Source organism: Schistocerca nitens, chromosome 9 (assembly GCF_023898315.1).
Source record: "Schistocerca nitens isolate TAMUIC-IGC-003100 chromosome 9, iqSchNite1.1, whole genome shotgun sequence".
NCBI classification, from domain to species: domain Eukaryota; kingdom Metazoa; phylum Arthropoda; class Insecta; order Orthoptera; family Acrididae; genus Schistocerca; species Schistocerca nitens.
In genome coordinates this window covers 285,175,616-285,193,298 of record NC_064622.1, presented here as the reverse complement: position 1 = coordinate 285,193,298, position 17,683 = coordinate 285,175,616, and the positions used below count along the sequence as shown (strand labels likewise).

At 38.1% G+C, this 17,683-nt stretch overlaps 1 protein-coding gene across 5 annotated transcripts in view; it reads right to left on the bottom strand.

Moving 5' to 3' along the window:
• Window positions 1–17,683, bottom strand: part of LOC126203488 (uncharacterized protein CG4449) — a 175,252-nt gene that overhangs the window by 87,881 nt on the left and 69,688 nt on the right. For all 5 annotated transcript variants that reach the window (XM_049937816.1, XM_049937815.1, XM_049937814.1 and 2 more), the window contains exon 4: window positions 4,778–4,988. In XM_049937816.1, coding sequence (XP_049793773.1) covers window positions 4,778–4,988 — 211 coding nt within the window. The remainder of the gene's footprint in view (window positions 1–4,777; window positions 4,989–17,683) is intronic.

Here is a 17,683-nt window from a genome sequence, read left to right as displayed (position 1 = left end):
TACCGTATGAGACATGATAATTTCTTGCATTTTTGGTGTTTCCATATTGTGTCCATCCCATGCACAGACAAGATATATTTTCATGAGGTAGCACACTGTCACTGCACTTTACGTAAGGTACTCCTGCAGATGCTTTGATGATTAAATAGGCTTCTACAGTCTGAAATACTGCCAGCAAGACTATAAAACTGGTATCACCACTGTACTTGGCCATTGGAAAACTGAAAGTATAATATATCTATAAGTAATAAGAATTAATGAATTGTGAAATAAAGTATCAATATACTGTTAAAGGTTTTCCCAACATTGGAAATATTGTCAATGATCTAGGGATTGTCACTGGATCGTATCGTGGAAACTTTGTAATGTTTCAGTGTGATACTCTCTCACTATCTTCAGCCGATTAGTCATTCAGATGCTTCATTGGCCTTAGATGTGAAAGCACTTAAACAAATGTAGGGAAATGTAGAGTGCCCTCAAGATGGAATTTTAGAACAAATCTGCTGGGATTTCAGCATCTGCCGTAGGTTATTTGATGCCCCAGACAGCACTTAGGACAAATACTAACCAGTGAAGCCTAAGCAACACTGTCACAAGCATTATATCCTCTTCTGGGTGTGTAATGCCAATTTCAACCGATACATATAAGCCTAGGCTGAAACTTTAAGCTGCATTTTCTACAACATTTATCTCTAGCCTGGTTATCACTTTGTGGAAATTCTTTTAGTTATATTTATTTTTTATGTTAAGTTATGCCATTAGCTAAGCTGCTTCCTTTGCTGCAGCGCCATAAGACAGTAAGTCTATCATTTGTGAGTTATTTTATGAGCTTCTAAGAAGTGACTTATTTTTCTTTTACCTGAGTATTTAGTAGTTTAATTCTAAGGTTTACTGAATATCTGTGTATTTGCTAGGCACTGATCCACATTTTTGACAACTGCCTAGTGTATAGTTCTGCCATCTTTAGTATGTATAGAAGCTGTGATTGCTGTGTTTTGGTGGCCCTCTGCTCACAGCTGGCTTCGATCATGCGGATTGAGGCCACTGCCAATGGGCATCACTGTGGGGAGACAGATGTTCCACTACTGTGGCTGCCCTGGTTACTGCCTGTCCGCGGTATTGACCCCTCAGCCACAATTAAACAGGATGTCATTCCAAGGTGTAGTTGGTAGAGAAAGACTACTCATGGGGGGGGGGGGGGAGGGGGGGGGGGTACTGAATTGGCTCCCCAGTTCATCTGGCACACAAGTTTCAGGCACTGTCTATGGCTAATGAAAGATCCTGAGCTTGTTGCTTGTCATGTTTCGAGGAAGCCTCTCAGCCTGCAAGATCCAGACATTCACAGAGGGTGGGATTGCTGGTAGTTGGGGGCTCCAATGTAAGACACGTGAAAGGGGCCCCTACTTACCACGGGCGAGTCATCCCAGACGGTGCTGCTGGATGCCATGAAGTGCACAGGGCACAGCCAACTGCAGGTGGAGGTTCATATTGTTAGTAATGAAGTATGACATTTTAGCTACTCTCTGGTTTCTGGCAGATATCTGAACTGGTAATAATTACTGGTCTTGCTTACAAGATGAACGACCTATAGCATCGTCAACAGGACCGACTGTGGATCTCTGGCACAAAGCTGAGTGGAGGGAGGGAGGGAGGGAGGGGGGGGGGGGTGAATCAGAAGCTCAGACAATGCTGTGACCTGGTAGGCTGCAGATTGCCCAACATATTTAAAGGGTTTTTTAGGTTGGAGGATCTCAAGAAAGAAAAAAATAGTTCTTTAGTAACAAATGGTGCAAGTCAAACACAGGGCAAAGGTAGACTAGGAACCATACGTGCTATACTAATAAACTGTCATATCTGTGTTGGGAAAGAATCAGAGAGTTTCAAGCACTAACAGAAAGCACTGGAGCTCAAACCGTTATAGGTAATGTAAGCTGGCTAAAGTCGAAGATAAGATCAACCTAAATTTTTATGAACAATTTCACCATGTTCAGAAAGGATAGATTAAATAAGGCTGATGATGGCATGTTCCCTGATGTTAGAAGTAGTTTATCTTGTACCAAAATTGAAGAGGATAGTTGCTGTAAGATAGTATGTGTTAAGGTTATACTTGGCAACCAGAATAAATTAATAATTGGTTCTTTTTACTGGCCTCCTGACTCCAATGATAGATGAAAGATTCAAAGAAAACTTGAGTATCATCTCAAATAGGCCCTCCACTAATACATTCAAAGTTGGAGGTAACTTCTATCTACTGTCAATACCACAGCGATTGTTATGCATCCACTACTATCATATGTTCAAGAATAAGACATAATTATCTTCACTGACAATGCAGGTATTATAATCACGCCAAACAGAGAAACGTCAAAACAATGAAAAACAAATAACATTTTTCTGAAAATTAATTACTGATTCTCTGTGAATGGACTGTTATTAATCTTGGATAAAACACAATGCATCCAACTCTGTACCGCACAAGACCCGACTGCATTGTTAGAAATAATGGGTCAGGCAAAATCGATAAATGAATCATAATATTCAGAATTCTTGCCTGTTCATACTGATATAAATCTTAACTGGAAGTCACACATTTCAGATCATCTTAAATGTCTAAGCCTTACACCTTTTGTATTAAGAATAACAGCAGATTTTGGAGATGAAAAATTTCTTTTTCCATTTTAATATGGATTTGCCAGAACAGTCTTTCCAGATCTTCATTCACTAATGTCTTATGGCATCACATTCTGGGGTAACACTTACCTGAAAACAGAAGTTTTTGCTGCACAAAAAATTGTAATATAGATAACTCTAAAACCTCTTTTAGATGGAAATTTAAAGTCATACAATACATTTACTCCTATCTGAAGTTTGTTGTCACAAGTCAATCTCATTTTGAAAACAACAGTAACATTTATAGATATAATACAAGAAAGATAAATGACTGACACTATCCATTACTCAGAGAAAGGAGTGAGTTATTCAACCATAAGATCTCTGATGTAACTTTGTGACAAAGCAGGTTTGGCCCCCACCATCCTACTCTGTCTTTCACACTCCTAATTATAATGGCTAGGATATATACTAGTTTTTTCTTTCCTTGCTGTTATTCTTCCCAAAACTTTTGATGATAGACTCCATTATCTGAGCACACATTACATGAACTTCTGTATTAAGTTGTTTTGCTGGAAATAACATATTTCAAAATTTATTGCATTTCAAAGTTTTCAATCTAGAAGGCATCCATAAAAATCTAGTGAGCTAATACATAGATTCAGAAACGTGGTTTATCTCTAAACTGTAGATCAATTTTTGCTCATTTACAAGACATGTTTATTTTACTCAAACTTCATTAACTCAGGAGATTTCAACCAGCCCAAACTTTCACCTTATATTCTGATCAAACCACTATAAATTTCTGGAATATGTTAACATGCTACTGATTGGCTAAATTTTCTCAACCGAATGATGCCAATAACAAATATGTAATTTCCATAATTAAGAATTGTTAATTTTTAATACCCAAATTTTAATAATCAATATGGATGTCATACCTAAGCATCAGGAATTCCCATAGTGTAAACATAAATTGGTTCTGTATATTTTAATAGCTACTGCCAATACCGGTAATTTGATGAACAATGTGTGACAATCATTGCTAGGTATGTTTGAAAAGGAATAATTTGACCTAGGGAAATTTCAAATAATAATCACATAATATTCAATCGCACGGCCATATGAAGACGAAATATGCCCAATTCCATAATAACACTTCTCGTTTTCTGTGAGTTACATCTTAGTCAGTATGTAACTTGCTCCGACATTTCAGTACTACCTACACTGTGTGGTTGTGGCTTGAACTAGTCTCGGGTTTATTCGAGGATAAGAGCAGTGATTATTAGAATCAGTGATAGACTTAACAAGTAACATTTGCGAACATTCTACTGTATCTTAACGAAAATTTAACACCATTCCATGTGCCTTTTAGACAGCTTGTTACTCTGATATTGGAAAAATTACTTTGTGTGCCAATTGATTAATGATTCTCATCCTTTTAGTAGAATATAAGTTAAAGTTATCTGTCAAATGTGAGTACAAGGAGACCTGAATAAACATTTTGGATCTGTAATGAGGCCTGGTCTTTAGCGAAAGGAATCAAATTTGGTAAATAAATATGCAAAGCGATTTTGTGTGAACATGTGAAAAGAATTACTGGGCTTCTCTTTTTATGTATTAAGAGAGACAATCCTATCACGAACATTTTCAGCTAGAGGACCAGTGGCGCAGCTACCAAGAGGCCACATTAAACTACAGGCTGGGGTCCTTATATCATTACAACTTCAAAGACAAAGATTAGAGTAGATGAAATCATGTCTTAGTCCTCCCTAACAACCCAGTCTAGCCCATAGAACAATTTTTGAATTTTAATTATGTAGTTAGTATGGGGGGGGGGGGGGGGGGGGGAGACCGCAGCTAAATATAAATCACATTATGTAACAAAAAATATAAAAACATGAATGATACCTTAGATTAATGTAAAAGTAATTAAGTAAATGTTGCATACTTTTTGTTGAGAAAGTGTACTATAACTCTAAATCAACTTGTTCTACATCGTAACAAGAGATCGCAATTATGATCCATGCAAATAAGTAATTCACTAACTACCACCATTTCATCTCACATCATATAACAAGAATAAATGGATACATGGAAAAAAAATTTAAGTTACATATATTTTTTACCATAAAAACAAATAGATTGATGAAGTTATCTGACATACCGAGTCCTCCACAATGAGTGGCACTTCATTGGCGATAACGGGCATACTCTTTCTACCTCTACTATCACCCCCGGTTCCTCTAGCATGGCCTCTAGCTCTACCTCTACCTCTAGCTCTAGCTCTTCCTCTTGCTCTACCTCGCCCTCTGCCTCTGGTGACACTTCTGGTTTGTCTTGCAGGTTCAGGAGATGTGTCCCGAATTTCAATAACACTGTACAGATAAAGTGCATGAGGTATTACGAGAGTACATTACATGGAAAGCTAAAAACACACACACACACACACACACACACACACACACACACACACACACACACAGAGAGAGAGAGAGAGAGAGAGAGAGAGAGAGAGAGAGAGAGAGAGAGAGAGCAGTAAGACACTGTCAAAATTCTTGTAAGAAAAATATAAAAAGGATTCAAGTGTACATTCTTCTGTCTCAAATGCACAGAAATTCAAATCAGTCTTTGAAAATGAAACATACACAATGTTACTCGAAAGTGCAGGAAAAAACCTTATTTGTTGTGCAGTATCTTACAGTCAAATCCAATTCCTGAACTGCTCTCCAGAACATTTGCTATTTCAGTTACTAATGAATTTAAACATTTAATTTATGTATTTACAAGGCCTTCACCGTATAGAACTGATACAAATATAACATTTATGCCTGAAAGCAGAATGCGTTAAGATCACAGCTGAACCTTTGTCAGAGCCAGGTTGGGCTCAGACTTTACGCTGCAGCTTTAGCTGTGTGTGTTAGTTCAACAAATGCAAGTAAATGAAATGTTTTACGAAGAGTCATCAAAAAACATCGTGACTGAATTTTTTAGCAGTAACTGCAGACCCTACAATCATTAGGTGTAATATGTCTGATAGCTTGATCCACTGAGACAGGTAGCGTCAAGTTGGAACATGTTCTGACTCGTCATGCAGTATCCAGAGGAGCTAAAGTGCGGTTGGGTTTACCATGTTTGTCGCACATCATGGATGTCAAACAATGCGTGAACATTAAGTTCTGTTTCAAGTTGCAAAAATCTGCCCAAGGAACTAATGAGAAGTTGAAATTAGCATATGGCGATAACGCTGTAACTCTGAAGACTGTTTACAGGTGGTATGAGTAATTAAAAAGTGGAAATACACTGGTAGAAGATCGAGCAACATTTGGGACATCCATTAGCATCAGAAACAGAAGAAAACATGGTAAACGTAGCAAAAATTGTTCATTCAAACAGGTGAATAACAATTTGAGAACATACTGAAGAACTTAGCATCTCATTTTGACCAATAATTTACAAATGAGACGAGTGAGTGCAAAATTTGTTCCCAGACTTTTGAGTAATGAACAGAAGGAAAATCGTGTGCCTGTTTGCAAGGAGCTGAAGGATCATCTTCATTCAGATCTGGATTTCATGTCCCAAATTGTAAGCAGAGATGAAACTTGGGTCTACAGGTATGAGCTGAAAATTTAGAGTTCTCAATGGAAAACCAGAGAATCTCCTCACCCTAAAAAGGTAAGTCTGTTAGAATTGAGTTTTTTTTTTTTTTTTAAGCATAGTGCAATCAGAGTTCGGTCCAAGGGGAACACCAGTAAACGCCAAATTTTGCAAGAGTGTACCGTAACATTTGCGAAACAATGTACAAAGAAAGAGGGAAGAAAAATGGACCAATGGGTTCCTACTTCATGATGACAGTGTGCCATAAATGCACTGATAGCAAAGTACATTACTTTAAAGGAGATTAACTCAAATTCCATGTAAGCTTATTACTTTGTTTCTAATAAAATTATCACACCTCATATATGTAAGTATAGAGGCACAGATCGTGCCAAGCCCTGAAGTGAAATGTATCATGCAAGAACCCCTAGCAAACACACAACACATATGCAACAAACTGACTTAAACTTCTTCAAAAATTGTGTTGCACATTCTAACACATCAACATTGAAATGAAGCTGAATGAGTTACAGTTATGGAAATCATCACATGCTGGTAATACAACAAAATGTTCAAATTTAGTGCTTCAATTATACATGATATGGAAGAGGTGTACTTTTTAACAGATCTAATGTTTCCAAGTGAATTAATATTTCATCTCTTTGGTAAATCTCATTACTTTAATGTTACGATTCAACGGGCAATCAAAATTTTTCCATTGGAGAGCACTGCTGCAGCATATATTCAACACAGCACAACTCTGATACAGGTATATAAGCACAGACATGTAGGCAAGGGATTAGTGCGCCATCCATGTCTTTCCAACCAGCATGTGCTAATGTGGAAATGTGAACTATGGCAATGTAATTATCAAATGCATCCAAACAGGACCAGTGTGCTGTTATTCTTTTATTGGCTGCTGAAAGACAAACACCAGTAGGCATTTATTAGAGAATTAAAAATGTGTATGGGGCAATATACCTGCAGAAAAGCACCATTGTGGAATGGTGCACCAAGGGGTGCTGCTACCCCATGATAATGCACATCCCCATATCACAAATGTCGTAATGCAGAAGTTATGCCCACTCAAATGAGGCACACTTGAGTACCCACCCTACAGTCCACAAACCTACCCCTCATGTGAATATCCAAACTGGAGAGTTGGTGGGACAATTGCCTCAATACTCATAGCAATTTTGCCAAACTGGCACAACGATTCTGTACTATACAGCATTCAAACAGGGACCTTTTGATCATCCCTTATATAAAGAAGTGAATAAAGTAGTATAGGTTTGGCAAAACTGAATGTGGTTTGTGGTTCTTCCATAACCATGTTTATGGATTTTTTTAGAATTTACAGAGCAAACTCTAATAACATTTGGACATACAAGAAAAGCCAGTTATTTCACAATCTGAGAGGAAATATGAATGGCCACATTCATAAAAAATAGCATCCTTCCTCACTAATACGTGAAATGTTAATTAGGAAAAAGTATCAATAAACTATTGCTTCAAACATTCTCACAACTTTACATTGTTGTGAAAAAGTACTACATTTACATCCACACTCTGCAAGCCACTGTGAAGTGGATGGCAAAGGACACCTCATACAGTACCAATTATTAAGGTTTCTTCCCATTTCACTCAAGTATGGAGCACGGGAAAAATGACTGACTGAACATCTCTGTGCACACTGTAATTAACCTGATCTTGAACTCTCAATCCATATAGGAGCAATACATAAAGAGTGGTAGTATATTCCTAGATCCATATTTTAAAGCTGGATCTTGAAACTTCGTAAGAAGGCTTGCTTAGGGTCCTTTCTATCTATCGTCACACGTCTGCCAGTTCAGATTCCTCAGCATCTCAATAAAGATCTTCCATGGTCCAAACAAACCTAAAGATCATTTGTGCTGACCTTCTGTTTACATGTTCAATATCCCCATTAGTTCAATCTGTAAGGTCCTACACATTTGAACAATATTGTAGGATAGGCCTCATATGTGGTTTATAGCCAATTTCCTTTGTAGACTGATTGCATTTCTCTAATATTCTGCCAGTGAACAGAAGTCTGCCAACTGCTTTACTTACATCTGAGCCAATGGATTGTTCAATTTCATGTCCCTACAAAGTTTTCCACCGACACACTTGTATCAGTTGACTGATTCCATACATGATTTTCTGATACGATAGTCAAAGAATACTATACTTTTTTGTTTATCAAAGTGTACAATTTTTCATTTTTTGACATTTGAAGCAAGTTGCCAATCTTGTCACCATTTTGAAATCATATCAAGATCTTACTGAATATTTGTACAGCTTTCTTCAGACAGTACTTCATTACAGATAATTGCATCAACTGTGAAAAGTTTGAGGTTACTATTAATATTGTGTGCAAGGCCATTAATATACAACATGGACAACAAGGGTACAAACACACTTACCAAGGGCACATCCAAAATTATTTCTATACCTGTTGATGACTCTCCATCGAAGGTAACAAGCTGCATCATTGAACCAAAATATCTTCAAGCCAGTCTCAAGTTTCACTTAATACTCCATCAGTTGTACTTTCGATAATAAGCACAGATGTGGTAACAGGCAAATGCTTTACAGAAATCGAGATATACTGCATCTATCTGATTCTGCTGATCAATGGCTTTCAGGATGTCATGTGAGAAACATGAGAGTTGGGATTCACATGATCAATGTTTTTGAAATCCATGCTGGTTGGCACAGGGGGGATCGTTCTGATCAAGATACCTCATTATGTTTGAGCTCAGATTATTTTATAAGATTCTATAACACACAGATGTCAAGTACAGGGCTATTACAAATGATTGAAGCGATTTCATAAATTCACTGTAGCTCTATTCATTGACATATGGTCATGACACACTACAGATACGTAGAAAAACTCATAAAGTTTTGTTCGGCTGAAGCCGCACTTCAGGTTTCTGCCGCCAGAGCGCTCGAGAGCGCAGTGAGACAAAATGGCGACAGGAGCCGAGAAAGCGAATGTCGTGCATGAAATGCACTCACATCAGTCAGTCATAACAGTGCAACGACACTTCAGGAAGAAGTTCAACAAAGATCCACCAACTGCTAACTCCATTCGGCGATGGTATGCGCAGTTTAAAGCTTCTGGATGCCTCTGTAAGGGGATATCAATGGGTCGGCCTGCAGTGAGCAAAGAAACGGTTGAACGCGTGCGGGCAAGTTTCACGCGTAGCCCGCGGAAGTCGACGAATAAAGCAAGCAGGGAGCTAAACGTACCACAGCCGACGGTTTGGAAAATCTTACGGAAAAGGCTAAAGCAGAAGCCTTACAGTTTACAATTGCTACAAGCCCTGACACCCGATGACAAAGTCAAACACTTTGAATTTTCGGCGCGGTTGCAACAGCTCATGGAAGAGGATGTGTTCAGTGCGAAACTTGTTTTCAGTGATGAAGCAACATTTTTTCTTAATGATGAAGTGAACAGACACAATGTGCGAATCTGGGCGGTAGAGAATCCTCACGCATTCGTGCAGCAAATTTGCAATTCACCAAAAGTTAACGTGTTTTGTGTAATCTCACGGTTTAAAGTTTACGGCCCCTTTTTCTTCTGCGAAAAAAACGTTACAGGACATGTGTATCTGGACATGCTGGAAAATTGGCTCATGCCACAACTGGAGACTGACAGCGCCGACTTCATCTTTCAACAGGATGGTGCTCCACCGCACTTCCATCATGATGTTCGGCATTTCTTAAACAGGAGATTGGAAAACCGATGGATCGGTCGTGGTGGAGATCATGATCAGCAATTCATGTCATGGCCTCCACGCTCTCCCGACTTAACCCCATGTGATTTCTTTCTGTGGGGTTATGTGAAAGATTCAGTGTTTAAACCTCCTCTACCAAGAAACGTGCCAGAACTGCGAGCTCGCATCAACGATGCTTTCGAACTCATTGATGGGGACATGCTGCGCCGAGTGTGGGAGGAACTTGATTATCGGCTTGATGTCTGCCGAATCACTAAAGGGGCACATATCGAACATTTGTGAATGCCTAAAAAAACTTTTTGAGTTTTTGTATTTGTGTGCAAAGCATTGTGAAAATATCTCAAATAATAAAGTTATTGTAGAGCTGTGAAATCGCTTCAATCATTTGTAATAACCCTGTATATTGGAAGGTAGTTTTTTAGATTATTTCTGCTACACTTCTTGTAGATGAGGGTGACCTGTGCTTTCTCCTAACTACTTGGCAGTTTTGTGTTTGATGGGACTAACAGTACACTACAGTTAAAAGCAGGGCTGCCTCAGCTGCAAATTCAATATAAAATCGGACAGAATTCCATTAAGCTCTAGAGGTTCGTTCAATGTTAGTGATTTCTGCTGTTTCTCAGCACCAGACACTAATATCTTATCTCACTCATCTTTTGGAGTGGTGTGAGAATTAAATCGGGGCAATACCCATAGATGTTTCTTTGTACAGGAATATTTGAAAAAGTAGTTCTGTGTTTCTGCTTTTCCCCCATCATTATCAATCTCACTTTCTGTCTCGTCTACAGTTGTCTGGACACCAACTATGTACCACTAAAGACTTTATATATAAACAGAATATCTTTAGTTTTATAGGCAATCCTTCTATAATATCCTACTATGGTAATTGTTGAAGGCTTCATGCACTGCCTTCTTGACAGCCAAATGCGTTTCATTCAGTATCTCCCTATCTATAACACTACGCTTTGTTGTACACCCGTTATGCAACAGTTTCTGTTTCTTTAGAAGTTTCATTACAGTGACACTATACCATAGCAGGACTGTCCCCCCGTTATTAACTGTTCTACTAGGTACCTGCCTGCCATGTACATGGTCAACTAGTCCTTTAAACTTCAGCCACAGTTCTTCTGCATTCTTCTTTGCAGACCTATATGTTTTGAGTTCCTCACTGAGATGCAATGCTACTGGCACTTTATTTAATTTTCTGAACATATAAATCCTCCTACTTTGTTTTAGTTGCCCTTTCTACTTTGATCATCATTGTTGCTACAACCGTCCGCCACATATTCCAGTTCCTATGTGGACACCCTCAAAGAGGTCAGGTCTATTAGCTGCTATTAGGTCGAACACATTTGCACCATGTGTAGTCTTCTGAACAATCTGTTCTTGGTAGTTCTCAGGGAATGTTTTTCATAATCTATTGCAGCACATCTTGTCATGTCCACCACTCAAAAAACTGTAATTTTCCCAACTGATTGTTGTATGATTGAAGTCTTCTCCAATGACAACAGTGTACTTGGAGAGCTTATGTGCTAGCGAACGTAGGTTCCCTCTAACAGAAGAATCACATTGTAAGTTTGTGCCAACCCCTGATATTGAGTTTTGGCCAGACAATCTCACATGCACTTTCAATTTCTATCTCATGAAATTTGAATTTCTGCTCTACTGCAACAAATATACCATCTCCATTTAACATTTGTCTAGCCTTACAATATATTCTTAAATGTTCCCCAAAATTCTCACTTCTCTCAATTTTGGGTTCTAAACAACTTTCTATACGTAGTATTATGTAAGCTCCATTGCTTTTTAGGAGCACTTCAAACTTGAGCACCTTGTTTTGAATATTTTGGCAGTTAATCACTTGGATTTTAATACTTTCACTTGTAGGGGGCATTTCTTTGGACCACATACTGATACTTCCGGGCATCTACAGCTATCATTATCTGGAATGGATGGAGACAAAACTACTCTAAAAACTTGCTGAGGGCAACCCACACACAGTCAGCTATGTGGGTAGCAGTGTCTAATGTACAGTATACAGAGTGATTCAGGAAGATATGCAAATATTTTAATATGTTATTAGGGTGATTCACAAGGAAATGCAAATATTTTAATATGTTGTTCTCAAGTAAAACTAAATGTAAAAATTTCATATAAACATAGTTGCAAATGTTTAGTTATGGAGTTATGGCTAATAAAAATTTTGCTTCAAATTTGGCAACTTCATATTAGCTAAGCCATCACAAAACTGTACGACATTAAAGTAAAGTATGATTTCCATTTATTTTGTTGTTATTGGTCTGGTGAATCTAATAAAACATGTCCCAGACATGTACCTGCAGTAGTCTTCTAGAACGTCCAGAAAAGCAAGAATTATTATACAAGTAAATTTGTTTACTTTCCATTAAAAATGTAAAAACATTTATGTCATAGTTGGCAATTGTTAGTAAGTTGTTTCAGTCGTTTCCTAACCTTGAAATGAGTTAGTTTTCTGTATTGTTCAGTGAAAGAACATGATGATAACAGTGTATTTAAGTGAAAATGCATAGTGACTGTTGTAGTTTGTAGATTATTTATGAAATAGGGATGCCTTTCAAATTTACGACAGAGGAGTATGCCAATATTTATGGCAAATGTGATGGTAATGGTTGCAGTTAACGAACATCACGTACATTATCCAACTCGGAGGGTTCCAAATGCATGAACCATTAGCGGAGTATTTCGAATGTTATGGGAGACAGGTTCTCTACCTAATGTTCACAATCAGTACGAGCACTCAATACGAGAAGATGATGATGAGGATATTATGGGTGCTGTTCAACGTAGCCCGGGTATCAGTACACGACGTATCTCTCAACGATTAGGCATTTCACAATCTAAGGTATAGCATACACTGAAGTACAATACTCTGTATCCTTACCATAAAAAAAAAGTACATCATTTAAATCCGGGAGATTCTGCCATTCACTTCGAGTTCTGCAACTGGTTAAATACTAATCGGCAGTTACACAAATACATTTTATTTACTGATGAGGCACAGTTTACTTGGGATGGTATAAACAATTTACATAATGAGCATGTATGGTCTGAAGCAAACCGCCATGCAACAATGCAACACAATTTCCAGCAGTGATTTAGCACAGATGTGTGGTATGGTATAATCAATACACACTTTACTGGACCATTCATTTTCCCAGGACGTCTAACTGGTGAAACGTACTTACAATTCCCTCAAGAAGAAATGCCCCACTTGCTCAAAGATGTTCCACCTGCTATGCGATTGCAAATGTATTTTCAACATGACAGCATGCCTACGCATTTCACCAATGCCGTTACAACACATTTAAATGAACATTTTCCCCATAAATGGATTGGTCGTGGTGCTACACGTCTGGCTACCCAGATCACCCAATTTAACACCAATGGATTTTTTGTGCATGAGGATGGATGAAAGACATAGTTTATGAGATACACGTGAGGCATTACTTTCTCGCATTATGAATGCAATAGACAAAATTAAGAACAACCCTGTGAAACTGAAATGAGCAACAAAATCTGTTCATACACATGCAGTTAAATGCATTAAACTCTGTGGAGACAGTTCTGACACTTATTGTGAAATTGAATGTACACCAGACAACTTCCTTAATGCTGATCTTTGTCTTTTCCAGTTCAAGATGAATTCATGTGTGCTATGGTATTAACAAAAGCACATTATCTCACACATTCATAGTTTAAGTTAATGTTATCACGGTAATTTTTCCAAATTTAAATTCTCTACAACTTCTGTTGAAAACTTTGAGCAACTGTCTGGATTTTAAAAAACAAATTGGGCCAAGTAGTTAATAAACTGAAAATTTTACAAAATTACATCTTTGCTTCTCTGGATGTTCTGGAAAACTACTGCAGATACATGCCTGGCACATGTTTTATTAGATTCATCAGACCAAAAACAATAAAATAAATGGAAATCGTGCTTTACTTGACCTCATACAGTTTTGCGATGGGTTCATATTAGCGAAGTTTCAGGCAAAATCTTTTATTGGCCATAACTCCGTAACTAAACATTTGAGGGCCTATTATTATTATTATTCACATATGGGCACAACAGGACCACATGAGGTACAATCAATCATGTCGCTTTGCCAAAATTTTTGCGCACGTAAAATCCAGTCTGAGGTGTAAAATAAAACTGAGTTATTTCAATTTCACATAAGTAAATCAACAAAATTTTACTGACCCATAGAGTTCTTTTCATAATAGTGGCATGCCCTACTGCAGCAGGGGAAAAAAGAGGGTAACCAGTGGGAAAAAGCTCCTATCAGAGCCCAAGAAAGGCAAATATGCTCCTGCTTATTAACAGACAGACTGGAAAATGAGATACCAGTTGCCTCACTCTACCTCCTTCAGGATCTTTAAAAATTTTCTTTCACATTTTGGCACGTGAACATATTCACTCTTTTTTATGCTGAGGGAGGAGACAGTGGCAGTAGGTGAGGAATAGAGGATAAAGTAGGAGTGGGTGAAAGCCAGTGATAGGGAGGGAGAGGGAGAGAGGGAGAGAGAGAGAGAGAGAGAGAGAGAGAGAGAGAGAGAGAGAGAGTGTGTGTGTGTGTGTGTGTGTGTGTGTGTGTGTGTGTGTGTGTGTGACAATAACAAGAAGAGAAAGACAGTGACATGGAGAAGAGATAGCAGCAGTGGGAAGGAAGGAATGAAATAGTAACAGTAAGAGAGAGCAAGAGGGAGACACTGAGAGTGACAGGAGACAGCAGCGGTGGCAGAAGCAGTAGTAAGACAGAACGAAGAAGACTGTGGCTGTGAGACAGGAGATATGACAGAGAGACACAAAGGGAAAATGTCAATGAGTTGGGCAGGTTAACTGAGTTAGAGAATGGGCAAGTGCGAGGGGATGGGTATGAGCGATTTACAGCGATGGACTAGTGACTGTGAGCGAATTATGGTTAGGGGAGCTTGTCGGAGTGAGAAGTGAGTAGCATGATAAACAGAGTGTGAATAAATACACATTCCCAAATTTTTGGGAATCTTTTGAAAGGTACTATGTAAGGTAGAATGAGGTAAGTGGTATCCCAGTTTTCAGTCACGGTCTTTTAAACAAGAACGTATTCACCTTTTTTGCGTTCTAAAGGGCATTTTTCCACTGGTTGTTACTACTTTTTTTTTTTTTTGTGAATGCTACCCATGCATTTTATTTTCATTCAAACATGAAATTCAAGATTGAAATCAATCCAAACTGTGTAAGATGGCACTGATAATTGCTAACACTGGACCATCTGATCAAAAGTACATGGATACCCATATGTAGAACAGAACTGACCATTATATCTAATGAGATATGGGCCTACTAGTATAATAAAAAATGGGGAATATTATGTTGTCATGAGAAAAGCAATAACAGCAGGTTGGTCTGGAGAGCTCAGTGACTTCAATTGTGGACTAGACATTGATGTCACCTGAATAACAAATCCATCAGGGGCATTTCAACCATTCTAAAGCTGCCCAAGTCGACTGTTGGTGATGTGACTTAAGCGGAAATGCAAGGCAACCACAGCTAACGCAAAACCAGACAACCTCATGTACTGATAGACTGGAACCATTGGACATAACAGAGGGAGGTTGCACAAAAATCACACAAAATCAGCAGAAGGAATCACTTGTGAGTTCCAAAGTGCACCAACAGTCCAGCGACAATGATTGTACCAGTATGATAATGCACCCCGTCATAAAGCAGCGCCTGTGAGGCATTTGTTTGTGGGAAACTTTCCTAAAGTAGACTGGCCTGCTTAGAGTCCCAACCTGAACACAATGGAACATCTTTAGAATGTATTACAATATCGCCTTTGTTCCAGACCCCAGAGTCCAAAATCACTCTGGTTTGGCTCTTGAGGAAGAATGGGCTGCTATTCATCCATAGACATTCAAACACCTAACAGAAAGTGTCTGCAAATTTCAAGCTGTCATACAGGTGAAGGGTGGATGAAACCCATATATATTTCTACTACTGTGTGTTCCTTGCAGAGGGCACTTTTTATTGCAATTAATGCATAGGTTTCTGGTTGTACCATGCACAGATGGATAGATGCAGTGCAGAAAGCTTGACTGTTTCATTGCCTCTACAGAAGTTGCTGCAATTTTCCCCCACCTTTCATAGTTTCTACAGAAGTGGTATGTTGTGTCCCTAAGAATACCTGTTGATTCTATCTGGAAAAAATTTCTTAAGTTTATTTTTAGGCACTATCATTCAATTTTCTTCAAGAACCTGCACACTGGAATTTTTCAGCATTTAGGTAACACACTGCTGTGATTCAAGTGGGCCTGTTGCCAATCATATCTCCCTACTTTGCGAAATTTCATGTTTCTTTGGTTCAAAGTGATACAGATCCCACCTATTTAAGGAATATTCCAGCATAGGTAGTACAAACAGTTGTAGGCAAACTGCAGATCCCCACTACCCTGATAAAAACATCATATTAACCCGTTGTATGGAATTTTACACATTCGTTCCAAGCAGTTTTGATTTTCACCATCTTCCAGGAACTATACCAAACAGAAAGAAAGGAACAATACATGTCACTTATGAAAAATGCACAATCCATAGTCATTAAGTACTAAAGCATTATACATGCAGATAACTGAAAAGAAGTACTGACAAAGCAAAATACCATATAACTTTTACACTTCTTGTATCATGCTGCAAACAAATGCCATACTGCAGGGCATATTATGACACATATTGTAACCACAGATGTGCAAAATAGTTTATTAAAAACATTTTTAAAAAATTTAAATTCAAAATACAAATACTTCGTTATTCTTTCTATTTCAAGTGTAAATACAAAATGGTTTTCAATAAATGTGTTCAAATAAGGCATAATACATATTTTCAAAATACCTTTATTCAAATAAAATACCTCTTGTTGTTGAACATTTTTCATGCCATTTACTTCACTGATTTTAACATCCATAATTGTTCAGGTGTTTCGTCTTTTGCTTATGTGGCCGCATTATTAGTTCACCAAAGGAAGAAAGTTGTTCAGCAGGAACAGAAGTTGATAAACAAGTATCACTCCCTCCCCACCAACCCACCCCCCCCCCCACCCCCCGCCCCAGTTGCATATCTGTTCAAGGAATCTAAACTACAGTCATTATCTTTTAAACATTGTAATCTTTCCAGATTCACTGTAGTGTTGGCACTATCACTGGTTACAGGAGAAAGAGAGACCTCAACAAACATATAATAAGATTTAACCTTTTTTCTATCAAAAAGTTCCAAGTTGTTCCCATCTTCTTCTTCTTCTTCTTCTTCTTCTTCTTCTGGTTTCATTCTCTACACTTCTGAAATAAACTGTTCTTTAACATATTCTCTGCTAACCTTCGATACCCGTTTCAATTTGAAAAAAGGATAAGATATGGATGCTAATACGCCATCCTTTGCTTTTGGTTCCTCTAATTTACAGACTCTATTAAAAAGCCTATTAAGACTTTCTTTAATAATTTATATCAGCACACCACAGTATACAGGTTTATCCTTTGCAAGCTGCTTAGCATTCTTTGCATTTTCTTTAGTTCTGGCAGAAGGCATCTACAGTAGGTATCTTTGTCCCCTTCCAAACTTCCGATGCTGTCAGCAATAGATTTTGCACAAGTTGTATTCATTAAAACATTGTACTTCAATTTCTTCAGAAGCTGATAAT